Source organism: Myotis daubentonii, chromosome 15 (assembly GCF_963259705.1).
Source record: "Myotis daubentonii chromosome 15, mMyoDau2.1, whole genome shotgun sequence".
NCBI lineage: Eukaryota > Metazoa > Chordata > Mammalia > Chiroptera > Vespertilionidae > Myotis > Myotis daubentonii.
The window spans coordinates 33767871-33787545 of NC_081854.1; the positions used below are offsets into that span (position 1 = coordinate 33767871).

The 19675-nt window shown below is 41.1% G+C and overlaps 1 protein-coding gene across 1 annotated transcript in view; it reads right to left on the reverse strand.

Moving 5' to 3' along the window:
* The window catches only part of CDH13 (cadherin 13), a 1022278-nt gene that overhangs the window by 135153 nt on the left and 867450 nt on the right, over positions 1-19675 (reverse strand). The window contains exon 8 of the mRNA XM_059667273.1: positions 8022-8162. Within this exon, the coding sequence (XP_059523256.1) occupies positions 8022-8162 (141 nt within the window). The remainder of the gene's footprint in view (positions 1-8021; positions 8163-19675) is intronic.

A 19675-nucleotide genomic window follows, 5' to 3' on the forward strand; every position in this document is an offset into this window, starting at 1 on the left:
TAAATTTGTATGCATTTAATAATACAGCTTCAAATATTCAAAGAAAAACTTGATATAACAAGAGAAATAGATATGTCTATAATAGTAGATATCATATCTACTCTTAGTAACTGATAGAATGAGAAGATTACAAAAATATGTAGAAGATTTGGACAAAGAATATTAAACCATTGAATTTACATTATTTTTCAGTGCACATAGACCATTTATCAAAATTTATCACATGCTGGGTTGTACAGCAAGTCTCAACAAATATCAAATTACTATAATCATAAAGAGCATATTCTCTAACCACCATGGAATTAAGCTGAATACATAACAGGAAACCCTCAAATATGTGAAATTAAGTAATATACTTGTAGGCAGTGGCAGCTGGGATGAGGTTTTAGGAAGCTCTGATCTGCTGATCAAGTTCTATTTTTTGATTTCAGTTTCATGTTTGACTTGAGAATAAATCACTCATTATTAGTGTACTTTTTTGTATGGAAGTATTATGTAAAAAGAAGTCAGTAAATCTTGAATGAGCCATATTGAGTGAAATTTAGAAAGACATTTTGAAATGTTTCAATAAAATAATTAAGCAATTATAGAATCCTCATTTGGAGCAATGTTATGGGTAACTTTTTCATACTATGAAGGAATTGAGAGAAAATTCAGATAAAAATTTAATGGATTGTACAAGGATGCTCATTGTAGCATTATTCATAACAGCCGGAGTTGAAACAGCCCAAATGTCCAACAATGGATGAAAGGAAAATGAATTGTGGCATATCCGTATAATGGAGTATTATTCAGCCATAAAAAATGAAGTTTTCATAAATGCTACAACATTGAGGAAACTTGAAAACATTATGCTAAGTGAAAGAAGGCAATCACAAAAGATCACATATTGCATGATGCCATTTATATGAAATGTTCAGAATAAGCAAGTTCCCTGGAACCCCAAAAGATTAGTGATGGCTAGGGGCTGTGGGGACGTGAAGAGTGCTAATGGGCATGGGCGTTCTTCTGGAGTGATGAAATGTTTGGAAATTAGATAGCAGTGATTGTTGCACAACTCTGTGCATATACTAAAAGCCAATGAATTGCATATTTTAAAGAGTGAACTTTATGGTATGTGAATTATATCTCAATAAAGCTGTTATTTAAAAAGCTAATGAAATATGAAGCAAAAGTGAGAAAGTTAAGGAATGAAATAAATACATGTAATCCTGACATCATTCTGCATCAGTTCATTAAGAGGACAACTTTTTAACAAAATAAATAAAATAGCTCCTTGATTGTTTGATAAATCTACTAATTAAGAGAAGTGAATTATAATAAGCATATTGGTAAAGATTTACATTTCTTGCATTTTGACCTGCCATTTAACATCAATAAAGGTAATACAGAACTCTCAATATGCCTCAAAACAAGGATGTGAACGTCATTGTTAACAAGTGTCATCAATTTAAAGATTGGTCTTTAACAAGAATATTTGAAATTGCATAGCTCATCCTATATAGTAAAAGCCTAATATGCAAATCAATTGAATGGCAGAATGACCGGTGAAATTACTGGTTTCTATGACACACACTGACCACCAGGGTGAAGATGCTCAATGCAGGAGCTGCCCCCAGCCCGCAGGCCCCAGGCCAGCCAAGGTGGGTGCCAGTAGGGGGGCCCCCAATTGTCAAGCAGCAGGGCTGGTGAGTGTGCGGTGCCAGGCCAGCCAAGGCGAGTGCCAGTGGGGGCCCCCCCAATCACCCCACCAGTTGCCCCACCGATGGGTCCTGATTGCTGGCCAGGCCTAGGGACCCTACCCATGCATGAATTTCATGCACCAGGCCTCTATAGTGTATATATATATATATATATATATATATATATATATATATATATATATATATACACACACACACACACACACACACACACACACACACATATACTATATAATAAAGAGGTAATATGCAAATTGACCCTCATGCCCTTGCACAAGATGGCTGCCCCCATGTGGTCAAAGATGGCTGGCAGGGGAGGGTAGTTGTGGGCAATCAGGCCAGCAGGGGAGGGCAGTTAGGGGTGACTGGGCTGGCAGGGCAGGGCAGTTAGGGGTGACCGGGCTGGCATGGGAGGGCAGTTAGGGGCGGCCAGGCTGGCAGGGGAGGGCAGTTGGGGGCAATTGGGCCAGCAGGGGAGCAGTTAGGTGTCAATCAGGCTGGCAGGGGAGTGGTTAGGGGTGATCAGGCTGGCAGGCAGGCAAGCGGTTGGGAGCCAACAGTCCCGGATTGTGAGAGGGATGTTTGACTGCCAGCAGTCAAACCGGCAGTAAGACATCTCCCGAGGGGTCCCAGATTGGAGAGGGTGCAGGATGGGCTGAGGACACCCCCCCCCTCAGTGCATGAATTTCGTGCACCGGGTCTCTAAATAGCTATATCTATCTATATATATATATATACACACACACACACATATATCTCCTATCTAATAAAGAGCTACTATACTAATTAGACCAAATAGCAGAACGATCATCCGGATGAAGCCGAGGCTGTGAGGGCCGGCTGAGGCTGTGAGGGACTGTGAGGGCCAAGCCCCTTGCACAAATTTCGTGCATCGGGCCTCTAGTGTGTGTGTGTGTGTGTGTGTGTGTGTATATATCTTGATATTTTCTCTAATAATTTTTAAAATTTGCATGCGTTTTTCAATGATGAAATGTGTTATAAAGTTTAAAAAAGTGTTTCAAAACTCTCAGTAATACAGAGCAAGTTCCAATTAACCTGCTAGGGAAAAGACTAGACTTTTTGTTCTATTTCTATAGCAAATGCTGTTACATAATTGTTATATAGAGAAGAGACCATAGAGTTTGCAGTCAAACATGTAAGAGGAAAGTATTACTGGGTGAATTAGGCAGTTAATTAATAAAATTTTATTAAAAAAGCGAATAGTCCAAGAAAAACAAGATTCCTGGGGCATCAATTTCTTAAAGACCTGGCCCTGGCTTTTAGGAATTGGAGATGGGACCCCAGCCCCCACTTGGTCAGTTTCAGCCTTTGGCATCCAGCTGGCGACTCCTCCTCCCCCCTTTATGAAACTGAGCATTTACCCACTCACCTCTCATCTTCCAGCTGGAGGACAGGCCCTTTTAAGTTTTATGCCATTTTTTATTACAGGTATTATAATGTTATAGCTCAAACATTGAAACTTTTACCTTAGAAAGAATTCATCAAATGGCAAAAATAAAATGAAGTAAAATAAAATCCTAAATTATTAAGTCTAAATTACTGGTTGCCATTTTAAGTTTTTAAAATCTGAAAAATCAATTGATGGAATGGATGAAGAAAAACTCAATGTCTTTAAAAAACATCTTAAAATCATTTGCAAGCATATTCTTTTAAAATTAATAGGAAATTTTTTAGTCCTTATGATCTACAGTTTAGAAATTCATGTGAAAATATGTGTTATTCAGTCAGTATTTATTGAGCATCAACTATGTTCTAGGTGCAAATCAGAAGTGTTTTTTTTAAAGACTGATTTTTAGAGAGAGAGGAAGGGAGAGGGAGAAAGAGAAACATCTATGTGAGAGGGACATCAATAAGCTGCTTTCTGCACGCTCCCCACCAGGGATCAAGCACAAAACCTGAGTATGTGTCCAGACCAGGAATTGACCTGGCAACCTTTCGGTGTATGGGGCGACCCTCCAACCAACTGAGCCACACAGGCGAGGGTCAGAAGAGTGTGTGTGTGTGTGTGTGTGTTTAAATAACTTTAGGGAGAGGAATGGACAAGTCACTTTGTTCTAAATGGGAGCGAGATTCTGAGCTGTAATTCAAACTCTGAGTTTGGAGAGTTTAACTAGATTCCCTAAAATCATTTTACAATAACCATTCTAGAAAAGTCAAAACTAACACTTAGTTAAAGCTATGTGTTAAAAACTATTAGAACAACTCACAGAAGATTCTCCATGGGGAGACTAATGCTTCCAACCCACATTTTTTTGAAAGTCAATGACTAAAAATTGATTTCCACGGATCAGTAGCAATTTTAAGTATGACCTTGGTTCATCATACCCAATGACACAGTTCCCACGTTAAAATTCTCTTCAGGAAACATGTGGAAAATGCTGAATTTTTGAGTGTCCACTGGGAATGCAACAGAGAATAAGAGGTGTGGGCTGTGCTTCTCAGCAAGCCTACAATCAGTCTAAATAAACACTAGGGCAACAACAAATGAGTGTACTTTGCACTAAAAATTTACTCTTTAAAATAGCTCCTTCCTTAGTAACAACCCCTATGTTATCAAGGGCTGCAACATGCCAACTAAGAATAGTTGGAGTTATTCCTCAGTCTCCCTTACAGACAAGGGAAGCTAAGGAGATGTAAGTAGAAGTCATTTGAGTTTCAAGGGAAGCCTTTAAATGACGTTTACTTAGGTGGCAGGCCTTCCTTTGTCCTTCTCACGTCTTGCTTCATTCTTCCTGTTATATGGACACGAGGGCTGGTGCTGCAGTGACCCTATCGTACCACGAGGCAGCCATGGAGAAGGCAGACAACAAAGGTAAGAGGAATCTGAGAAACTCAGTGCCATGCTGCCACCATATTGACCGGGCACTGTCTACCAACATGCATTCATGTAAAATAAGCGATCCCTCTAGCTCACTGAACAGAGTGTCAGTTCCAGTCTCTATCATATGAGGAACCATAACTTCTCTCTTAAACCAATCTCACCAATACTCTAGATGAAAACATGCATTTCTCTGGAAATGGAAGATCGTGTGAAATAGAATTAAAAAAAAAGACAACCACCATATATTCCCATGAATTTCCTTAGAAATGACCTAATATATGTAAGAACTTATATAAGACATCTTCCACAGCTTTCTAGACACCCTCAACTCCAAATGGCCACCATTTCCATTCTAGAATGACTGCACCTTGAACTTCATCTCTAAAAATAGTTTAATTTCAAGATCATAAGTTCCATATCTCTTCTCTGTTGCCAGTACACCCGCTGTTTCACTCCTCCGCATCCCAGAGACCAGCTGGGCCAAGTCCTGCTCAGCTCTCTTTTTCCCTCTTGCAGGTTTCTCTGGGTCTTCCTCCTTTCATTCATAGTGATGCATTTTACAGATTCTGCCACCTCTCCTCCAGGATTCCTTCTCCCTTAGAACTCTAGGGTCCTAGCCATGTATTCTGATATGCTGGAGCAGGGTCACAGATGATTTTAAAGGAAAAAGATTACTTAAGAAAAAAAGTTTACTTTCAACATGGAGGTGAAATGGGCCATTTGATAAGAATGCCAGTTGGCCTCTTAAATTTTAGAAACACTGTCATCATCTTGCCACCACTGTCTTCCTCACCATCACCTTCTTCATCACCATCTTCTTCATCACTTCCTTTATTCCGCTGCCCTCATTTCTGAATTGACACCGTTTTTATTACCTCTGTCTTCATCACCAATACAATACGAGATGACCAGCACTATCTACGTGATTTTCATTGTTGGCTCATTTAACATTCACAAGACCCTAATGAGAATGTAAACAGTTAATGTGCTTGTCTCTTGTGTATGGTCAGTAGGATTCAAATCCAGGTCTGGTCCAAGAGCCCACCCCTCTACATCTTTGTTACACTGCCTCCAGCAATTCTGGCATCCCTCCTCAACAACAACCACAGCCTTTCAGGAACATGTTAGAAAATTTAACTGCAAATTTACTTTATCCAACATTGGACAAAGAGTACTTTGGGGGGAGAGAGAGAGAGAGAGAGAGAGAGAGAGAGAGAGAGAGAGAGAGAGAGAGAGAGAGAGAGAGAAGAGAGTTTGATGCTCCTGCTAGCTACCCATTCCTCTCATTTTATTACTTATGTCTCTTTTTTAAAATTGATTTTTACAGAGAGAGAACAGAGAAGGGGGAGAGAGAGAAACATTGATTTGTTGTTCTATTTATTTATGCATTCATTAGTTCCTTCTTGTATGTGCCCAGCCGGGGATCGAACCGGCAATCTTAGCTCTAACCAACTGAGCTACCCGGCCAGGGCCTTATTACTCATATCTCTATTTGAGTTGAACACCAGCCCTGACCTGAGGGAATCTCAAGCTTACTGCCCACTGTCTATTTGAAGAGAATTTTTGTGCTTTTCTCAATATTCATAGGTGAAGAATATATTTTCCATTATGCTACTCAGGGTTTTTTACTTTACATTTAGAGATGTTAATTTTTTTTCTTGAATTCAGTGGTATTAACAAAAACAAACAATGAAAAATAATTTCTCACAATATTTAGTCCAAGACCACGCACACCACCACCAACCCCAGTCACAGGAGCCTCTTTGAAATAACTAATTAATCTCACCCGCCTCATAACTTTGATAGGTTTTCTTATTTTAGGTTGGGATTATCCAGTTTCTATTTTCATTACTACATATATATGTATAGAAAATTACAATGTGCCTTGAATTCTGTTTTTGAAATAGGTTCACCAGAAATTCTGCAGATAAACCAATATCCCCGGTGAATATTCCATGGGCCATTAGTTCAATGGGACATGATGAGGTGGCCCAGGAAAAATTATTCCCAGGCCAAATAAATCTGAGAAAGCCTACAGCCCAAACCAACCTCTCTTAGAGAAGCACACAGCATTTAAAAGCTACCCAGAAGTCATGCGGTAAAAGAAATTTTTTTAAAGGATTCAACTCAGTATTCACCACATCTTTTGACCCTAAAAGCTCCCCTCACCCCCTGCCCTACAATGGTGTAACTAGTGGAACAAATTTCTTGGAACACCAGTTTGAGAAACCTGGGGAAATATGCAATCTGTATGCAGTTACAGGAACACCGCATGGGAGCAATAGAATGGAGCCATATCAGCTACTGTGGACTTTGCTGTTTGAGGTTGGAGTCCTGAGTGCCCAAGACTAGGAGAGGGGTATTTCCTCCTCTTGAATGAGTCATGCAGGGCTGCAGCAGGAGAGGTCACTGGGGAGCCAGGAGCTGGGATAGTCCCTGGATGCTTGAGAGAGGGGAGGGGCAACTGCAAATGCAGACCTGGGTCTTTTCTCTGAATGCCTGGGAGGGTGGGGACCTCAGGGCAGATGGGAGGCACAGCACTGCAGTTGGGAGCATGGCTCCTGTGGAGCTGGGCTCATATCCCATTTCTGCTGTTTACTCAGCCCAGGACCTTGGAGCAGATTCTCTGAGCCTAAAATAAGCTCCCTCGTTGGTCAAAGGTCAATGAAATCAACCTCACACAGTTTAATAAGGCAATGGATGGGAGGTGGAGAGCCTGTGGGGAGGGGGATGCAGAGGGAAGGTTTGGCCGATGGCAGGGCTGCCTTCATTGATTCTATGCTCTTGGTCAGTAAGAGGGGTGTCCAATCCTTTGCCCTGGCCATGACCCGCAAAGAAACCATGATCTTAGCACATTTCCATTAGATGCATAGTTGATACAAATTCAGCAACTGAGAATGTAATTTTGTGTACTCAGCCTGTCCCCAAAAATTGCTCCTTTGAAATAATGGGAAACAACACCCATGATCCATAATCATAAAAGCATAGGAGCTCAGAGTAAATAATGGCTCTCCCAGACAAGCCAACTCGGCTGTTATTTATAAGCTTCTAGGCCACCTTGCTATTGCCAAGAAAATCTGCTTTACCCTTTTGCAGCTGTTCTGTCTGGTCTCTGGATCTATACTTGCTGAAAAAAATAGTTATTGTTATGCTAAAATCACAATGGGACTCACATCACTCACAGCTAAATAGCACCGATAAAACTATGAAAATGGCATTTTGGCATTGAAAGTTATTTTCTCACAGACTTTAACAAGATTCAGTGCTTTTGTTCTCATAATGCTCTGGTATTTCCAGCTTTGCAAAAAAATAAAAATAAAAATATGAAATAGTATTCTGGCATAACATAATCCTTTCTCCAAAAGGGAGGGTTTTGATTTTGCAAACAGGGAGCCAGCAGGAGCTGTGTACAAAGAATTTAATATTGATCAGCAATCATGGTTGTGACCGCAAGGGTGGTGTTAGCAGAGGCTTACCTCTTTCTTGGTGAATTCTGGTGAGTGGTCATTTTTGTCATCAATCAGGATTGTCGCTGTGGCTGTGCCTAGTAATCCATAAAGCTGTCCAACCATATCTTGAGCCTCGATGATCAACTCATACTTGGGATTTTCCATAGTCTACAAAGCAAAATCACAGCAGAGAAGATGGTATTTAGATTCAAGTAGGTAGCAAGCATATTGCTTGAGCTGCCTCTGTGGCCTCCTCCATCGAGAACGGGTATCTTTAATCAGTTACAGCATTTGTACCGGTTGTATAAATACCCTTTGGATTCTCTCCAAAAGGAGGTAGTCACTATCCATACACTGGAGTTGGCTGTGGGGTAGCATCTATTTTCTGTTCTTCTTTAAGGGAACTTTTGACACATTGCAAATTGTTGCGTTTCTGAGTTTGGGTATACATTGCCTGTTTGATATTTATGCCCACACATTTCATTTCATTGCAAACCCATGAAACTGACCTCGAAATGAGATTTAGGACAAAGATAGCAGCATTAGGAACTCATGCTTACTGAACAATAGGATGGGCCTGGCATTGAATTCCTATACTTTTCAGAAATCATTGTTAATCTTGCCAACAAGCGTGCTGAACCACATTTGTTGTTCCCATGTTACAGGTGAAAAAATACCAACTGAAGTTTATAGTCACTTGTACTGAACTTCTTTCATGTCAATTTTAGTCATTAAGTTTTTGGTGTCATGTTAAATTTGGAAGATGCATTTTAATCGTACCATGATCAGATAAGTTAATCATGGCAATATTGCATTATTGTCTTTCAATGTACACAAGTTTTTCATTTGAATATTTGACAGACATTTTGCTACCCTATTTAAACATTCAGAACAACTAAGTGGCCCTGACCCCAAGATGAAGAAGAGTGCAGTGGGTGGAAAGCAACCAGGCCTGCATTCACATTTTTTTCTGTTTTTCTTTCTTAATTCCTTTACCTTTTCACCCAGCCTCCCAACACCCCTCCCCTCTGACAGCTGTCAGTTTATTCTCTGTGTCAGTGAGTCTGTTTCTATTTTGTTTGTTAGTTTATTTTGTTCATTAAGTTCCATATTTAATTGAAATCATATGGTACTAGTCTTTCTCTGACTTGTTTATTTCAGTTAGATACAGACAACAGTATGGTGATTACCAGGGGGAAAGGAGAGTGGGGGAGGTAGGAGAGGGTAAAGGCGGGTAAATGGTAATAGAAGGAGGATTGATTTGGGTGGTGAACACACTATATAATACACAGATGATGTGTTATAGAATTGTACACCTGAAACCTATATAAAGTTTATTAACCAATGCCACCCCAATAAATCCAATAAATAAAATTAAAAAAAATTGCCTTCTGTGGTGGATTTGCCTGTCTTGGTCAACTAGGACCCCGTTCTGGGAAGGAAGCTTTCACATTTCCTATGGGGACCTTCTGGTCACTTATTCTTTGCCCATGTAGTGTGGGTTGGATTGACTTTTCCCACCATCCATCTGGCCAACTTTTGGAATGAGCCCTGATTAGAAGAAATCAATACGTGCATGCCAAGCCAGGGGCATAATGACTAGTCAGGCACAGGACGTGTGCTTGACAGAGGAGAGAAGGAAGCCCTGTTTCCCTGTGGAAGCATTTAGCCCAGGAGCTAGACGAGCCATCTCATGCCACAGCAGATGTGGGGTGAGGGATGTCTAACTGAGGATGAAGCCAGCCATATCCTGGCAGAAGTGATTGCACTGGAGACGCTCCATCATGCCATGCCTGAAGCCAGTCTTACCTTTGGACTTCCAGCTAATTAGGGCATTAATTTTTCTTATTTGCTTAAACCAGTTTGGATTGGTATCTTAATCACTCATACAGAGAGTTCAATTTGAACCACCTTCAATAACAAAATAAAAGGACTTTATTTATTATTATTTTTTTTTATCAAAGGTCCTACCAGTATAACGGCTTCAAAACCATTGCTTATTCCAACCAATAATTAAGAAATGCCATGATAAGCAAAGAACAAAAACACAAAGGGGATCTATAATTTCCTTCTAAAGCTAAAAGTTAGCTTGGGGATTTTTGCTAGCTCAGTGCTCACTGTCCCCCAATCTTTTAAGTATTCTTAAAGGGTAGCAAGCTGTTTGCTCCCCAGGAACCTTTACTTGGTTGTTTCTTAACTAAGACTTCTGAGCTCCTATCTTAAGGAGCAGTAGTTCTGTTGGATGGTTGGAAGGCTCTACATTCTAAACTCTAGAAGATGAATGGGATGCCGATACTCTCCCTGAACAGGTTACTCACAATGTACCCCCGAACTTTATTGTAACATTGCTTAAGGCCTGACAATTGGATACACATACATAGGGTGTCCCCCAAAATGTATACACATATTTTGGGTAATTATAAAGGCAGTGTTTATGAAAATACATTTCATTTTCAAGATTGAGCTATCAGCTCTTAAAGTGTGTATACATTTTGGGGGGACACCCTATATTTTGTGAAATGAGCTCCACCAGGATGGAAGGTCACAGACTTCTCTCATTGCTGAGTGCAAACAGAATTTAGCACCAAGCCAAGCTCTGGGTAATTCTGGTTCTGCCTGGTTCAGTTGGCACCTCTCTGTGAAGGCTCCTGAAATGTCATCTACTCTCAAGCCGAAGCTGGAAAACCATCAGCGTAATGTAAGTGACTTTCTACTTATCATTGACAAGTTGAACTGGATTTACTATTTGCCATAAATTTTATAGCTGGAGGATAATGAAACCAATAAATTGGACCATCTTCAAAATTTTCCCCAAGTGTCTCTAGACATAGTAATCACTACTCAGTTCTAATTTCTTGTATGACTTTTTTACTTTTGTAATAATATATTGCATATTTTGGGAAGCACGCAACCATAAAAATAAGAAATTATGTAGGCTTTTTTCTGATATTCAAGAGATTATAATAAACTTAATGTCATTTTCTCCATGTAATATCATTTATCAATATAATTTCTTGACTTTACTAAGGGTTGCGTAAAATATAATATGCTAATTTATAATTAACTTAATCTTCTATTAGGATTTAGAAATTATTTCTAGTTTTTAAAAATTTTTTATTTTTATTTATTGTTGCCACTATTACAGATGACCCCCATTTTACTCCCCTTTGCCCACCTCCATCCAGCCCCAGCACTGCCCCCTACCCTCTTTTCTGGCTTTCGCCACACTTGTCTGTGTCCATGGGCTATGCATATATGTTCTTTAGCTAATCTCTTCACCTTCTTTTACCCAGTTCTCCCCACTCCCCTCCCCTCTCCCCTCCACTCTGACATCTGTCAGTCTGTTCCATGCATCTATGCCTCTGGTTCTATTTTGTTAGTTTATTTTGTTCATTAGATTTCCCATATTAGTGAGACATATGGCACTTGTCTTTCTCTGACTGGTTTATTTCACTTAGCTTAATAATCTCCAGGTCCATCCATGCTGTTGCAAAGGGTAAGAGTTCCTTCTTTTTTTATAGCTGTGTAGTATTCCATTGCATAAATGTACCACAGCTTTTAGACAATCTAAATAACACTACAACGATCATCTTTATTCAGGAAGTTTTCAATATATATTGACTTTTTTTTTTTGAATGACAGATTCCAAGACATGGAATTACTTGATCAAAGAGTATGAATATTTTAAGGCTCTTTTTTCATATTTTAATATTGCTTTCGAAAAAGATCTTACCAATTTTCATAGCAGTTCTACTAGCATGTTTAATTTATCTCAGGCACGGCTTGTGCCTAAAGAATACCCAATCTTGCTCCATGAAGCAAATTGGGGGATGAGTGTGATTCTATGATAGCTATCTCACAAGGATGCCAATTCCTCACAGCAATTACTCTTCCAATTTGCAGTATAGGTTGCTATGGACATGCACTACAGGGCTGCTTCAAGCACTAAGGGGATATGTGCTGTGTTGCCTTCCCAGTGTCCATCCCTTCCCTCTCCTCCGGTATCTATGCTATAAGAGACACCACCTCTTCCTCCATCTCAGCACAGGTGGAGTTAAGTTAGGTTTGACACTATTCCTGATCTAGGGATGGTCATGTGGCTCAGGCCTGGACAATCAGGGCCTCCCATTCCCATGTCCATGGGATGAGCGAGTAACCTAGGTGAGGTCACCTGGGGTTGAAACTCAATTCCAGAACCCATTTCTTTTAGAACTCTTAGGTAAAGATGTCCTCTTTCTGTTGGGCTTGAAGGTGGTAGGGCATAAATCTGGAGCTGGTAGTGGCCATTTGCAACCACACAGAGAAGGTCAGCCTGAGAAAGAAGATAACCTAGAACTGAGAGGTAGAAATGATGGTTTTTAAAAAACTTCATTTGTGCTTTTTTCAGTCATTTTGAAGCCAGAATTTATCCCTCAGATTTTGTGAGTTCTGTGAGCTAATAAATTTCTCCTTTCCTTAAAACATTTAAATAAGATGTTCTGTGAGTAGCAACAAGGAAATCTTGACTAATGCAATTAATGTTATGACCAATTTTCTGCAGAAAGTATAAGAGCTACCATATCATGCTACAACATCACAATAGGCTCATCACAACAACATTCCAATAATTTCATGAGTACATTTTAAAGAACATTTCTCCTTCTACAGAAACATATTTTTGATCTGAGAATATTATATTTTTTCATTAATTTATGCATCCATTTAATTAGAAGTTATTGAACATCTACTCAAAATATTGTTTTGAGTGTTGGGGACATAGAAATGGAAAATCAGTGTTCCTTTCTTCAGGAAGCGCAGGGTGAGGACAGGATATTTACATATAACTGCAACAAAATAGATTCACCACTAAGCCGACCGAATGCCTGTTTGTGACAGCACAAAGGAAAGACACATTGGCTTAACTCTCTGATAGTTTAACAAATTTTATAAATAATTTTTAAAAAATGAACCAGCCAATTCCCATCTCCTGAAGTAAATAAAACTTTATGACTGCAATGGGAAATATATTGATTAACCTAGCAGAAAATCAATTAGACTATTTAGTAGATAAATTGCAAGGCTTGCAATGAGATGTTCCAAAAGGCTCAATTTTCTGGCAAACTTAAGGCTACCATTAAAATGTTTTTACTATTGAAAACATACCCAATTATTGTGAGAAAAATAGAAATTATACAGTCATTTCTAAAGTGGAAAGGGGGATTCTCCTCCACCCTTCTCCAACCCCCACCCCATTTTCAAGAGGTAAATTGTTATTGTAGTTTGTTGTCTCCTTCCTTTCTCCTACACATCACACACACTTTATATACACTCATATCATACAAATGATAGCATTCACACAACTGTACAATTTGTTTTAGCATCTCATTTTCATCTCAGTGCTTACAGGTCTGTCTCTTCATTTTAACAGCTGCTTAACAGCCCACTGTATGGATGCATTATAATTTATTCAGTCATTCCTTATTGGATGGCCATTTGAGTTGTTTACAAGTTTTCATTTTTTTTAAAAAAATATATTTTATTGATTTTTTACAGAGAGGAAGGGACAGAGATAGAGAGTTAGAAACATCGATGAGAGAGAAACATCAATCAACTGCCTCCTGCACATCTCCCACTGGGGATGTGCTCACAACCCAGGTACATGCCCTTGACCGGAATCGAACCCGGGACCTTCCAGTCCGCAGGCCGACGCTCTATCCACTGAGCCAAACCAGTTTCGGCAAGTTTTCATTTTTAAAAGAAAAATGTCCATTGGCCTATCAGTATTTTGTGTGTTGCTTTCTGTAATAAACATTATTGCTTTTACAATGACAACAATAACCAAAACTAAACAATCAATAACAAAAGCAACCACCTTTGAGATGTAAAGACCTGTGAGAAAATGCCACCTGAACCCTGAGCTCTCGTACAACGAGAGTGCATTCCACTCACAGTGACCTGCTTCCCACTCCAGCAGAGCCTTTCCCAATCCCTCCCTCCTGTAGTCACGCTTACTTGAACTATACATACATATTCATTGCTGTACCGCTCAGCATTCACATTGCCTTTGTTGCTCTGCTGAAAAAACTAGGCAGCCCACAGCTGCCCCATTCTCTGGGAAGGACCACTGACGCAGAGAAGTAGGCCCTGGTGGCCATAGGTCAGGTTGGTCTTCCTTGCACTCACGGACTGATTCACAGGTAACTCCCTAACCCCCCTGGGACAACTGGTTTCTGGGAATATGAAACGTGGAACCAGGCATCACAGAGACAGAATGTAAGGGAAAACTCTCTCCTCTCCCCACATTGCTCCTGGGCCCCATAGAGGGATTTTTGCCTTAAATGTTTTGGGAGTAAACCTGCCACTGTGGTGCTCCTCTCTGTGTGTGAGAAAGCAGGCCTCTGGGGGATAAGACCTCCAGCTCTCCAGCTATTCTGTCACTTGGTGAGTGAACTGAACAGGGGGCTGGAAGCCCCATTATTCTCTCAAGGCCAAACTGCAGGCTCCAAGGCAAGAATCTCACAGGATTCGTGTGTTTATTTCTCTCAGTTGGTTTGAGGCTCAGATGGGAGATGTGTGATCAACTCCAATAGAAAGAGCCTTTCAGGCTGAGTTAGGCTGAAGGCGCCACTCTAAACCAGAAAGAGCCAGGCTCTGCCGCTGAGAGCTGGGGCTGTGCCCGCTGCTGACTTCAATCTGTCCTCGATTCTGCAACATACGCCAGTGTTTGTTCAGGAGATTCTTTCTGGCACTGAAACCAGCCAGACTCAGTTTCAATTGTTTGCTACCAAACGAACCTGTGGTGAAACCAAATGTTACTTGTTCACCAAATCCTACTTCCTTTGACTCTAGGGCACACAGCTAGACTATAACATGAACTCGTGGGGCCCATTCTGGACCATGGAATATGGGAGAAGTGATGTGCTGGCATGGCTCCTAAACCGCCCACAAAAGCCTCAGTGTTTTCTCTTTCCCAAGCAGGGAGAACCCTGCATCTCCAAGTAACTATATGAAGCAGAGCCCCTCCACTGACCTGCTTTATAGACTGTGGCATGAACAAGAAAGAAGCCATTCCTTATTGAAGGAAGTCGGCTACAGTGTTTAGCCTACCCTGACTAATAGAAAGGCCTTATTTCCTGTTTGGTTTTATTTTGAATGCCCATTTACTATCTTCCTAAGTAAATGACAAAGTTTTCAAGGGCAAGGACAATGCCTTTGACCCCCGCACCTAGCCAGTATGTAACACACAAGGTGGGCAATTTACTTTCATTGTTGATAATGATGATATATTACTGTTTCCCCGAACTAAATTATATCTCAAAGGTCTGAGCATATCAGTGGCCTTTCCAAACCAGAGTCATTTATTCTCAGGGAATGGCTTATACGTTGGGGAGCTCTAGCTCAAGGAGATAGGATTTTATTTTGACCAAGAAATGCACTGTGTCAAAACTGGGAAAATTAAATTGGCTGCTCTGATTTCATTTAAGCGATCTGATCTGTAAGACACAGCTAAGAGAGTCAAGCTGCTCTCCTGGTCTGGATTCTGCAGTCATGCATTTCTACTGCATTTGCTATCTGCTCCTGGGTGTCTACGAGCTCCCAGTTAATATATATCCTAGAAACAAAAGGAAGATGGTGTGTCTGCAAGAAAGAGCCTCGGGTATATCTCCATGGACACACGTCAGGTTCACTGAACACACTGATTTGAAAACCAAACATTTCATCTTGAAAAAAGAAAATCAAGCCGTGTCATTAAATATGGCACATAATCAATCACTGGACCCTTGATGTTTTACACAGCGACAGCGACTTCCATACAAGTATGCATTTAACGGAACATTTATCACTAATAACAAGCATAATGGTAGCTGTGGGGGGAAATCAACAAGTAAATGTTACATGGAAAAGGTTTTGCCATTAACCCGTGCAGTGCCCCATCCTTCTCTTGTATCACCGTAAACCACGCTTCATGTATCTCTTTGCACTTTGTCCACTGAATTTATTTCCACTCTACCCCAGCTTTTCTTCCTTTTGACCTTTCTGCCTCTACTTCTTCCTCCAGGCTGCTTCCTGCCCATTTGCTGCTGCTCATTCTTTATTGCACTGAAGCTCCACGAAGGCAGAGGCCTTACAGCAGAATAGGTGGTTGACCCTTCGGCAGGGACACTCGAAATTAGATCAATTACTATTATCCTGGCTCCACCACTTAGGAGCTAAGCAATCCTGATCAAGTTATGAAGTTCTCATAGCCTCAGTTTCCTTACCTGTAAAATGGGGAGAATAATACTACTTTCAGGGTAAGTGAGAATGCAAAGAAGTAACACAGTGCTAAGCACAGAGCCTGGCATATGTCAATGCCCAATAGGCCGCTGTTGTTATTACGTAGTAGACATTTGGAAAGTCTTCTAAAGATGGGGCAGAGCCAAGGGTGGCCCCTAGGAACAGTCAGAAGGAACTGAATGCTGTCAACAACCACTGAATGAGGCTGGAAGTGGTCCGTCCCCAGTCGAACCTCAGCTGAGACTGTAGATTGTGGACAAACACATGGGTTGCAGCGTTGTGAAAGTCCATTAAGCAGAGGACATAGCCAAGCCATGTCCAGACTCCAGAAAACAGAAACTGTGAGATAATAAATATCAACCGTGTTAAGTCATTAAGTTCTGAGGGTAATTTATTATGCAGCAATAGCTAACTACTACCCCCCCCAGCACTTATCATAGTGTGTAATATTCTTGTTTATTGATTACTTATTTATTGGCTATCTTGACTCTGACCATTTGAGCTCCACAAGATCAGGGACTTGTCTTGTTTAGAGATTTATCTCCCAGCTATTAATTTGGTGCCTGGCACATTGTAGTTATATAATAATTAGTCAATCATTGATATATTTTTATAGAATAATGGATTACACAGAGCCATGTGCTCATAAATGTTTAACAGCAGAGTCTCTTGATTATGTAGTGTTTGTCAATTCTGGTGGTTTAAATATTTCTACCACGGCTGATTGCAAGCTACCAACATGATGTCACTGAACGCCCAGTGAGCTAGTAAGAGCTTATCCATTGTGCTTTAGTTGTCAAGGAAAGCTGTAAGGTTTTTCCCCCCAACTAATCTCTTTGTTGTCTAACATTTGATGTACTGTTAATAAGAAATATTTACATGAGATTTATAGCAAAGATATAACATAATTTATTCATTCACTCAACAGCTTTGGCCAGATAGGCTGGGCAAAGCAAGACTCCTTGTTATATGGCACCAGAACAGGGACCACATTCTTCTCCAGGTTAGCTGCACCTGACACCTGGCCTATAAATATCGCAAACAGATTGGCGAAAACATTATCTGAAGCGGAACGAGTTGTTGTCTGTCTGGAGTTTGATTTATCCACTCTGGCCACATAACACTGGGGATACGTAGTTCATAAATTCAGCAGGACCTGCATACATTCCCTCACGAATGTGCCTGATTCCCAGTGCCTGTGCTGTATGGCAAGTGGGTTTGACTTGTGGTTGTCTGTGGGCCTCCTGACACCTTGCTCCTCAGCGCTAATGTGAACATTTGTGTTCCTGGCTGTCACCTGCTGTGTTTTCACTCCCCTGCTGGCATCTGGTGGGTAAGGAGAAGGCTCCAGAGTTCATTCCTCGAGATTTACTGGTTGCTGACAAAGCCAACAGGGTGGGCAAGCAACAGCAGAAATAAACACCGATTCTTGACTTATACAGTTGGAATAACCTAAGTGATACCCAAATCAAACAAAACATTTCCAGGAGAAGCGTACATTTTCCGATGTTACTGATGAGTTACAGTAAGTGAACTGCTAATGGTATACCTGGAAAAATCACCCCCTTCAGACCTAAGGTGGCAAATATTTGACATTCAGTTTGATTCCACTAAAACCTTTATATAGCCCTAACCGGTTTGGCTCAGTGGATAGAGTGTCGGCCTGTGGACTGAAGGGTCCCAGGTTTGATTCCGGTCAAGGGCATGTACCTTGGTTGCGGGCACATCCCCAGCGGGGAGTGTGCAGGAGGCAGCTGATCAATGTTTCTCTCTCATCGATGTTTCTAACTCTCTGTCCTTCTCCCTTCCTCTCTGTAAAAAATCAATAAAATATAAAAAAGCGGTAACACTATCATACAGATAAAATCTCTAAAAATAAAAAAAGAAATGAAACCTTTATATAGTACCTTCTAGGTTCAAGTAACTGCTAGGAGGTGATGAATGACACAGACCTTGATTTTGGTGCATTTATATTCCAGATAAATGAACAAAAAACAAGTGTGTAAGGTCTGATGAGATGCCAACATTATCAAAACATTGCCAATTAAGGTCAGGTGAAGGGAGTCAGAATGTGGGGTGCCAAGGAAGGCTATGTGAAGGTTACTCAATTTACCAAACAGTAACTGAGCACTTATGATGTGTTAGTCCTTGTGCTATGTAGTGGTGACAAGTAAAGGGAGCCAAGTCTAGTGGGAAGGACCCTGATAGTTCCAGTAGAATGGCATAGGAGTGAGAACAGAGAATTGTGGTACCACAAAGGAGAGGCCGCCCCACCTAGACACTGGGGAGGCAGAATTAAGGACACATTCCTGCCGAAGAGAGTGTTCTACTATAGAATTAGATGTGGGGTCATGAAGTGGAAGTAAATTTCTATGGAAGAAGATAGGAGACTATTCTGGGTTGCTATTCTGGTTGCAGAGGGTACTGGCTCAAAGGCGGGGCATGGGCAAGGCTGGGCAGGCCAAGTCTCTCTCTAGAAGGCCGGTTTTGCAGAGTAGGGTAGGTTGACAAGGCTCTGTTTCCAGCAAGGAGCAGGGAAAGTCCTTCCCCTTTGGAGAGGCATCCATGGCAAGCAAGTCTTTGCACTTGCTGATGCTGGAGGGCTGGGTTCTCCTCTACCTCATGGTAGATGCCCATGGCTGGCCCCAACCCCAGGCTCAGCCCTTGGCTCCTCACACACCTTGAGGCGTATAAGATGGAAGGGGAAACAACGAAAGTGGGACAACCAGATCTCAGCAGTGAGGTGTGAATGGGAATGACCTTTCCAAAAACACAAAGAGGGGACAGGGGAATGTTATTCGGAGGAGCCTCAGCCAGCCCAGCTGGAGGCGGTCTCCGGTGACCCATATTTGCCGCTGTGTGAAATCGGGAAACTGATGTTCCCGCTGCTCACCACGCACTCTCCAAAAGCAAATAGCTTTCCTTGGGTTTCGATTTACTACCATCTAAAATGCCATTCTCTGTATGGGTAATAAAAGATAATACGTTTTATGGGGGCTCCTTATGTTAAGGTTTCACAAAACCTGTTATTAAATGATCTGCATAGAATTTAAATGAATCTTACTAAGTTACATGAAAGAGCAAGGTGGTTTTTTCCCTTTTCTCTCCCCAACCAAGTGCCATTAGGAGGGTGGCGCTCTCTGCATGTTCCCTAGTCACACGGGAGAAGGTAATGCCTTTGTCAGACTTAAAATTGTGTTCTGCTGTGTAATCGGCTTCACAAAGTTATATACTGATCAAAACGTCCAGAAAATTCAATTACTGACTCCAAATGACAAAAGCCCATGAGCTCACCAAGGGTTGGAGGCTGTTTCTAAAATTAGGTTCTAAATGCCCATCACTTAGAGCAATTTCAGCTTTATGACCTTTGCCCGTCGGCCCTCTGCTGTTTATGGCTCCTGTGCATTAATTTCAGGAGCTTAATC